The sequence below is a fragment of the Hyla sarda genome, chromosome 10 (assembly GCF_029499605.1).
Source record: "Hyla sarda isolate aHylSar1 chromosome 10, aHylSar1.hap1, whole genome shotgun sequence".
Classification (NCBI taxonomy): Eukaryota; Metazoa; Chordata; class Amphibia; order Anura; family Hylidae; genus Hyla; species Hyla sarda.
In genome coordinates, this window is record NC_079198.1 from 104,912,917 (window position 1) to 104,921,982 (window position 9,066).

Genomic DNA, 9,066 nt, shown 5'->3' on the forward strand with positions numbered 1-9,066 from the left:
AAGAATGAATGGGACAACCACCCATTCTTGGCGCTGCATCTGTGCTACACTTGTCTACTCCGCCCAGTTTCAGCTCATTTACAGCGCACACGGCGCCTTCCATTCATAAAGAAACTTACTACTATAGTGCCGAGATACGTACCCTCGGCCAATCACTCACACCTAGTCTATCAAATGAGCTTGGATTAGAGTTGCGTTTTATATTATATTTCTTAATGACACCTCTGCCCTTCATAATAGCACTTTTTGACATGTGTCCATACTATGTTCTTTCTTGTATACAATACTATTTGATGTTTCTATTTGTATCCACTATTTCTAAATATACCTGCTAGTCATGTTTCTTAGCGGTTTTTTTTTCCTGAATAGCCTGATTGACGTGACGTGACCTTAAATGTACGTAATGACTGTCTATTTAAACCTGTCTGTCTCCTGTTTGTATATGCAAATACAGACAAGGAGAGCGCTCCTAGTGCGATACCGTATTGTAAAGAGGAGATGGAAAACAAGCAAAAATGCTCACCGAATATAGTTGTACTGCGACCAAGTACAACTATGGTGAAAGCGTGGAATAACCCTTCAACGGGCGAAGAACGGCAGCTGATCCTGGCAACACAGGTGAAGCACTTAGACGGATCCCTCCAAGGAACAGCCCAGGATAAAAGCAGCGCACGAGACTTCAAAGGTAAAACGGTTTATTTACCCGGCATGCAACGCGTTTCGCTGGAGAACCAGCTTCATCAGGCATTATGCCTGATGAAGCTGGTTGTCCAGCGAAACACGTTGCATGCCGGGTAAATAAACCATTTTACCTTTGAAGTCTTGTGCGTTGCTTTTATCCTGGGCTGTTCCTTGGAGGGATCGGTCTGAGTGCTTCACCTGTTTGTATATGCACATTTGCCTGACGAAGTGCCCGCTACAGGCAGGAAACGCGTTGCTGGTTGTGCCTAATAAATCGTTATGATAAGAACTTTGAACATTCCCATCCTTATTCTATGCTGTAAATGTGCCTGTTGAAGATCCATTTTTATCATTTTCTGGTTGGCTCATAAACGGTCAAATTGGCTCGAAAACTGTCTCTCTATGGAAGAAATCATGGACCTGGACAGATAGAAGGATATTCCATTCAGATCTCTCATCTCACCGCTTGATTCTGCTTTGTCTCCTCATTTAATGTTTTCCTGCGCTCCTCAGCTTGCACTCGGATCTGTTCGTTTTTCAGCTGTTCTAAAGCAGCTTCATATTCCTAAACAACAACAAAAAAATAAGTAATATTAAGTGGAGCGCCGAGATATTCATCTTTATAGCAAAAATGTCAGCTACTTATACACATAAGATACATGCCCTGCTTAGAGAAGCACTTCAGGTTTATATATCTCTATCTTTCTAGCCTGTAATGCAGCCTACATTTCCCATGAACCCTCTGACTGAGGGGGTGGAGTTTGATCACAGCACCTGGTCATCCTCTTCAGGCTGCTAGAGCTGGAGATCACCCAGGTAAATTCATAAGTGGGTTGGGGGCCACATCACATTATGTGCAGTTTTGTTTTGCTCGTCTGTAAGTCCATCACAAGGACAGGAGTTCAGTGGAGGAAAAAAAATAAAAAAATTCAGGGGATTTTATTGGGATCTGGTGATGTCAGCTGTGCTTTAACCCGTTCAGCATCCCCAAAAAAGTCAAATTTACCCTGAACAGGTCAGGGCAAAATAATTACCCCAAAAAAATATTGCCCGAGAGCCTTGATTACATGGTCCGTACAAACATACACCAACACAACTGACCGTAGAAAATACTCAAGTATCAGAAAAATATTGATCTTCATTGGTAGCAAAAATTATGTAAAAACAAGTAAAAAGCAAAATGATGAGGTACAACAGGATGCACAGGCAGAAAAAAGCAGGAGGTGAAGGTAAAAGTAAAAGGATCACATATTTGTACAGGTATACAGCGGGGTGAAAAGCATCAGGTGAAACTTCAAAATGAAAGTGCACACTGATGATAAAGGGGTATCACCAGGGAAGCTGTGCTAATACACCAGAGGTCCTCAAACTGTGGCCCTCCAGATGTTGCAAAACTACAACTCCCAGCATGCCTGGACAGCCAACGGCTGTCCAGGCATGCTGGGAATTGTAGTTTTGCAACATCTGGAGGGCCACAGTTTGGGGATCACTGCAATACACAGAAAAATATCACTTGTATGAATGAACTTCTGTCGAAGGGACAATGGTTACTCCCACAGGTAACAATGGTATAGCAATGAGAGAAAAATGGAGACAGATCAGCCATAAATAACAGGACACCTGGACATGCACCCCACAAGTTACCTCTCACCTGTATCCCTGAATGCGTTTTTTGCATTGCTGCTTCGTCAGGGAGTGCCCCCTGATGAAGCAGCATTGCGAAAACACGTTCGGGGTTACAGGTGAGAGGTAACTTGGGGGGGGGGGGGGGGGTGCATGTCTAGATGTCCTGTTATTTGCTGCTTCCTTCCAAAAAGATAGTGCAACAATTGTCAACAGGTTGTGTGTTTGGGGATGTAGCTCAGTCTACGGGGGAGCTGAACTGCAATACCAGACATAACCATGACCAGATGTGGTCATGGGATATAAAAAATAAAAGATTTTAAGCCTAGACAACCATGAGTATTGCTGATGTTTTGGGGACTACATCTCCGGATTTGACAGAAGAAGTGCACCTCGCTGCGCGAGGCCGCCGGCAGTCGCCTCTGAGCGCCCTTCACCAGCATTGCCTGTCCGTCTGTTAGAGGTCCTGGAAAGGAGTCGGATGTTCCCTACTGTTGCGGTGAGTGCAGGATTGCCGTCATGTTCTGCTACTATTTATTCTCAAGATGCTATTAGTCACTATTCCTAGCACCACCGCTGGTCGTTGATCTTGAATACCCCAAGTGCCGATCCAGTGTCCATAACTAGGTGCTGCTATATTAGAAGTGTTGTGGTGCCGCTTTGTGCTTTACATCTCCCATGATGCTTTGGCAGCGTATTGGCTATAAGAGCATTATGGGAGATGCAGTCCACTACATCTGCAGTGCCGGAGGTTGCCTATGTCTGTCCTGTGCTATCCCTGTGAGTGCGTCTTGTAGTATCACGGCCACATCTACATTCATTACAGCCTGGGGGCCATCTTTGTTATTAGTGTGGTGCAGGATTCAGGTACCTTAATTTTACTTTGCTGCTCCAAATGCAGGGTCTCTTCTTGCATCTTTGCCAGGTTAAGAGCTTCTTTGGCATGTCCTGAAGAGTAAAGCAACGAGAATAAAGAGGAGTAAATCTTAAAGGGCGGAACATTTTTTTATTTTATTTTTTATTTAAATCCACTGGTGCCAGAAAGTTAAAGGGGTGCTTAGACATCTTATCCCCTATCCAAAATGATAGGGGATAAGATGCCTGATCGCGGGAGTCCCGCCGCTGGGGACCCCTGGGATCTTGCACGCAGCACCCAGTTTGTAATCAGTCCCCGGAGTGTGTTCGCTCTGGATCTGATTACCGGCAACCACACGGCCAACAGCTGTCCCGACCCCTCCCATAGGCTTGCATTGAGGGGCAGAGCGTGACGTCACACGGGGGGCGGAGGTGTGACGTCACACGCCGTCGGCCCTGTGGTCGCCGGTAATCAGACCTGGAGCGAACACGCTCCGGGAACTGATTACAAACGGGGTGCCGCGTGCAAGATCCCGGGGGTCCCTTTGGATAGGGGATAAGATGTGTAAGCACCGGAGAACCCCTTTAAACAGATTTGTAAATTACTTCTATTAAAAAAATCTTAATCCTTCCAGTACTTATTAGCTGCTGAATACTACAGAGGAAATTCTATTTAACTTTCTGGCACCAGTTGATTTAAAAAAAAATAAAAAGTTTACAATTAGACAATTACAATAAGCCTCCATCTATGCATTTTTAATTAACCCCATTCCTATCTGGTTCTAGAACTACGATTGCGGAGTGAATTGTAAAACCGTCAATGGGGCTAGTTGACCGTCTAATGCTGTGTTTCCAAACCAGCGTGCCTTCAGCTGTTGCAAAGCTACAACTCCCAGCATGCCTGGACAGCCAGAGGCTGTCCGGGCATGCTGGGAGTTGTAGTTTTGCAAAAGCCGAAGAAACCCTGGCTTAAAAACCTTAATATAAGGTGTAAATGATGCAACCGAGAATAAACAGATTACTTAGCAGGGGATACAGACACAACAAGGTAAGGACATGGGACTTAGAGCGGGATACCAAAAAAATCCCTCTTGCTTTCACACTGCTCCCGCACCCATCATCACTCGCTCTGTTATCCGGAGTGGTGCGGGACCAGTACATAATGTTTTATTTAATAGCGTGGCAGGTTCTGCACCACTCTGGCTTGTAGGAGAAGGTCCTGCACCATTATCAGAGTGGAGGATGTAGAGCAGAGCTCAAGGCAGAGTTCCTGCACTTTTTCCACAGCAGAAACACTGTTCCCTTTAGCAGTAGTCCTGCAGGATCAGCCCTTGAATGGAAATATTGGGCAAGTTCCCACACTTTTTTTTTTCCAGGACTTGACCCATGATGTAGAGGCTTGAGTGCAGGAGTGGGATTTTTATTATTTTCTCTTTGAGGGAAAACTAAAAAGGTGACCTACACAAAAGATAGTTTCCTACCTACCTGACTACCGGGGGCTTCTACCTAATACGACAATTCCATTCTGACTAATTTGCAGAGCAGTGCAGCTGGACTTGGACTTATGGTGGACTTGGGACTGTTTAGTTGGTGGGCGATGCCGTTGGGGAGGTGAGGTGGTGGTTGTTGTTTCCCTACCTACCTAGCTTTTAGGGGCTTCTACCTAATAGTGTAGATTCTTTACAAGAGGGGGATTCACTTTCTACTTACTGGGGCACCTATCTGATAGATGGATTCCATCTAATAAGGGAATTCCTTACCGACCCATCTTGTGGGGCTTCTACCTTATAGTGGACGGGGGAATCCTACCTAACTACTTGGGGTTCAACCTAATAGGCGGGATTCCCAACCTACTTATTGGGGGCTTCCCTAACTACTTACTAGGGGCTTCTCTATCTTACCTTTTCTCTGGGGTCTTTAACCTAATAGGGAGGTTATCTTATCCACCTATCTTCTGGGGGCTTCTACCTAAGAGGGGGTTCATACCTATTTTCTAGGGGCTTCGACCTTATAAGGAGGTCAATCCATAACTACTTATCTTCTGGGCGCTTCTACAAAACAGGGGGGGGGGGATACCTACCTAATTAGGCCTTACGTTCGTCATTTGCCTAAGGCTTGACCAAGTCACATGACATTTAAAAAAATAATAATAATATATCAGTAATTGGTACTGGTGAGTAGAGATGAGCGAACTTACAGTAAATTTGATTCGTCACAAACTTCTCGGCTCGGCAGTTGATGACTTTTCCTGCATAAATTAGTTCAGCTTTCAGGTGCTCCTGTGGGCTGGAAAAGGTGGATACAGTCCTAGGAGACTCTTTCCTAGGACTGTATCCACCTTTTCCAGCCCACCGGAACTCCTGAAAGCTGAACTAATTTATGCAGGAAAAGGCATCAACTGCCGAGCCGAGAAGTTTGTGACGAATTGAATTTACTGTAAGTTCGCTCATCTCTACTGGTGAGTACCAAAAAAGTATCTGTTCTTGAACTCTGTCAAAAAAAAAAAAAAAAAAAAAAAAATTTAATGATACTGGGAACTTACTACTTCAAAAATGTTTTTCCATGATAATTTTTTATTTACATTTTTTTTTTTTTTTTTTTTTTTTAAATCAATGCCAAAATCTCACAATTTCTACCAGGTATATGCAAACTTTCCAGCACAACTGTACAGTATATATAGTGAGGGTGACACAATACTGCAGCAATAGCATCATCATGTGACCTACAGTCCACAGATCAAGAGGAATGATGCAACTGAGAGTAAACAGGGGGGGGGGGGGTACAGACACAACAAGGCAAGGGCATGAGATACAGAGCGGGATATACATCAGGACGTGACATTGAGGAGGTGGAGGATATCAGGATATGGCGGACAGAGCGGCTCATCTATGTACAGAGAGAGAGATCAGGGGCCTGCGCCAAAGAGCAAAGTCAGGGCTGACCAATCTGATAGGACCTGCTGACCGCCAATGCAGTATATACTTGTATGTATATGAGTAAGGCAGTGTTTCCCAACCAGGGTGCCTCCAGCTGTTGCAAAACTACAACTCCCAGCATGCCCAGACAGCCAAAGGCTGTCTGGGCATGCTGGGAGTTGTAGTTTTGCAACAGCTGGAGGCACCCTGGTTGGGAAACACTGGAGTAAGGGTATGTTCACACCTACTATATATACACTGCAGATTCTATGATGCTAAGTAGAGATGAGCGAACTTACAGTAAATTCGATTCGTCACGAACTTCTCAGCTCAGCAGTTGATGACTTTTCCTGCATAAATTAGTTCAGCTTTCAGGTGCTCCGGTGGGCTGGAAAAGGTGGATACAGTCCCAGGAGACTCTTTCCTAGGACTGTATCCACCTTTTCCAGCCCACCGGAAAGCTGAACTAATTTATGCAGGAAAAGTCAGCAACCGCCGAGCCGAGAAGTTCATGACAAATCGAATTTACTGTAAGTTCGCTCATCTCTAATGCCAAGTCAATGACACAATCTGCAGCATATATAGGGGAAGATTTATCAAAACCTGTCCAGAGTAAAAATTGCCCAGTTGCCCATAGCAACCAATCAGATCGCTTCTTTCATTTTGCAGAGGCCTTGTTAAAAATGAAAGAAGCGATCCGATTGGTTGCTATGGGCAACTGGGCAAATTTTCCTCTGCACTGATTTTGATAAATCTTCCCAAAAGTATGTGTGTGTGTGTGTGTGTGTGTGTGTGTGTGTGTGTACACATCCTTAGATTGGTGGTCTCCATTAGTTGTCCGGGCATGCTGGAAGTTGTAGTTTGGTAACCACTGGAGGTCCACAGTTTGGAGACCAATGATCTTGAGCAGTGTTCCCTCCATTCTGTTGCAAAACTACAACTCCCAGCATGCCCAGACAGCCGTTGGCTGTCTGGGCATGCTGGGAGTTGTAGTTCTGCAACAGTTGGAGACCAATGCAAATAGCATACACCTTCCGATCGTCTGGCATCAGGTGTCGGATTATGGGAGTGCAATCGCAACCCTACAATCAGAGATGGTAGCCAGTAAAAACGGTGCCAATTTTCCAAAATGGCACGAAATCCTAGGAATCGCAAGTGCAGCCCCAGTCACATAGAGAGGGCGCTCTGCTAGTCCCAGCACAAGTGTCATTTTTAAAGGGGTACTCAGGTGGAAAACTTTTTTTTTTTTTATAAATCAACTGGTGCCAGAAAGTTAAACAGATTTGTAAATTACTTCTATTAAAAATCTTAATCCTTCCAGTACTTATCAGCTGCTAAATGCTCAACGGGAAGTTCTTTTTATTTTTATTTCCTTTGTCTGACAACAGTGCTCTCTGCTGACATCTCTGTCCATAGCAGGAGAGGTTTTCTATGGGGACTTGCTTGTACTCTGGACAGTTCCTAAAATGGACAGAGATATCAGCAGAGAGCACTGTGGTCAGACAGAAAGGAAATTCAAAAAGAAAAGAACTTCCTGTGGAGCATATAGCAGCTGATAAGTACTGGAAGGATTAAGATTTTTTAATAAAAGTAACTTACATATCTGTTTAACTTTCTGGCACCAGTTGATTAAAAAAAAGATGCTTTTCAGTGGAGTACTCCTTTAAAGGGGTTGTTGGGGACTTATAAAATGCAGTTTTTTTCTTGCAAAAACAGCAACACTCCTGTCCTCCGGTTCTGCTCAGTGAAGTTAATGGCATTGAGCTGCAGTACCACACACGACCTGTGAACAGGAGTGGTGCAGTTTCGGCAAAAAAATAAAGAAGCAATTTTTCTAATCCTGGACAATCCCTTTAAATGGGTGGCATCTGTCCAAGTGGGCAACTCATGCATGGGTGGAGGTGACAGCTTGGCAGTATCTTTTGCTATCAGGTCACAATGCTCACACTAGCACCGCATTTATGAATGAATTGCGCCATTTTAGAGGTCAACCACCAAGGATAATGGCCGGCTGGTTACGTTTTGTGCTATTCCCCAGTGGGCCTTCAGCTGTTGCAAAAACTACAACCCCCAGCATGTCAAGGCATGCTGGGGATTGTAGTTTGCAACATCTGAAGGCCCACTAGTTGAGAATCACTGATCTAACATTCAGGCAGTGGTCACCACATTGGGGCACTCCGGCAATTGCAAAACTACAACTCCCAGCATGCCCGGACAGCCACAGGTTGGACACCACTGTTTTACGGTAACGCTGTCACCAACGCACGCCACACGTAATAGCATCCTGGACCATAGACACGACATCACAGCTATATCTAAGTTGAGAATGCAAGGAGGACTACAAGCCCCAGCACACCCTGGACAGCCAAGGGTTGTGTCGCAACAAGCAAGGCAACAACAAATGTAACAGCATTCTGGAACATAGATGTGACATCACAGCTAGGGTGCCTCCAGCTGTTGCAAAACTACAACTTCCAGCATGCCCGGACAGCCAACGGCTGTCCGGGCATGCTGGGAGTTGTAGTTTTGCAACAGCTGGAGGCACCCTAGATGGGAAACACCACTATACATAGTGGAGAATGAAAGAAGGACTACAGGCCCCAGCACACCCAGTCCTAGCCGTACACTTACGTGATTGGTCGAGCTCCCTGGCCGCCTTAGCTGCCCTCTCAAGGCCGGTGGGGTCAAAGTTGCTCCATTTGTCCTTGGGTTTATTCTTGTCCCCTCCATCTCCGCCGCCTCCAGGAGGTGGCGGGGGCACCGGAAAGCCTGGCACATCTGGCGGGGCGGGCTGCCCCTTGTTATAGCCGAACAACCATGACATGATCCCCGGTACAGATCACCGGTCTCCTCTCTCCACTGATACACACGTGGGGTTGTCAGCGAGAACACCGCGCATGCGCATCAACCTCTGTGCAAGGTCACTTTGCGTACAACCCGCCCGGGTGGTGACGTCACGTGACACGCCAGAAGGCTATTGGCTGAGCTCTGA

The 9,066-nt window shown here is 45.6% G+C and overlaps 1 protein-coding gene across 1 annotated transcript in view; it reads right to left on the reverse strand.

Annotated features, from left to right (window-relative positions):
* Positions 1-9,036, reverse strand: part of LOC130294451 (ATPase family AAA domain-containing protein 3) — a 107,549-nt gene extending 98,513 nt beyond the window's left edge. Inside the window, exons 1-3 of the mRNA XM_056544276.1 lie at positions 8,706-9,036; positions 3,176-3,252; positions 1,145-1,246 (exon numbers count right to left, since the gene is read on the reverse strand). Of these exons, the coding sequence (XP_056400251.1) occupies positions 1,145-1,246; positions 3,176-3,252; positions 8,706-8,898 (372 nt within the window). The 5' untranslated portion in view covers positions 8,899-9,036. The remainder of the gene's footprint in view (positions 1-1,144; positions 1,247-3,175; positions 3,253-8,705) is intronic.
* Positions 9,037-9,066: the final 30 nt, after the last annotated feature.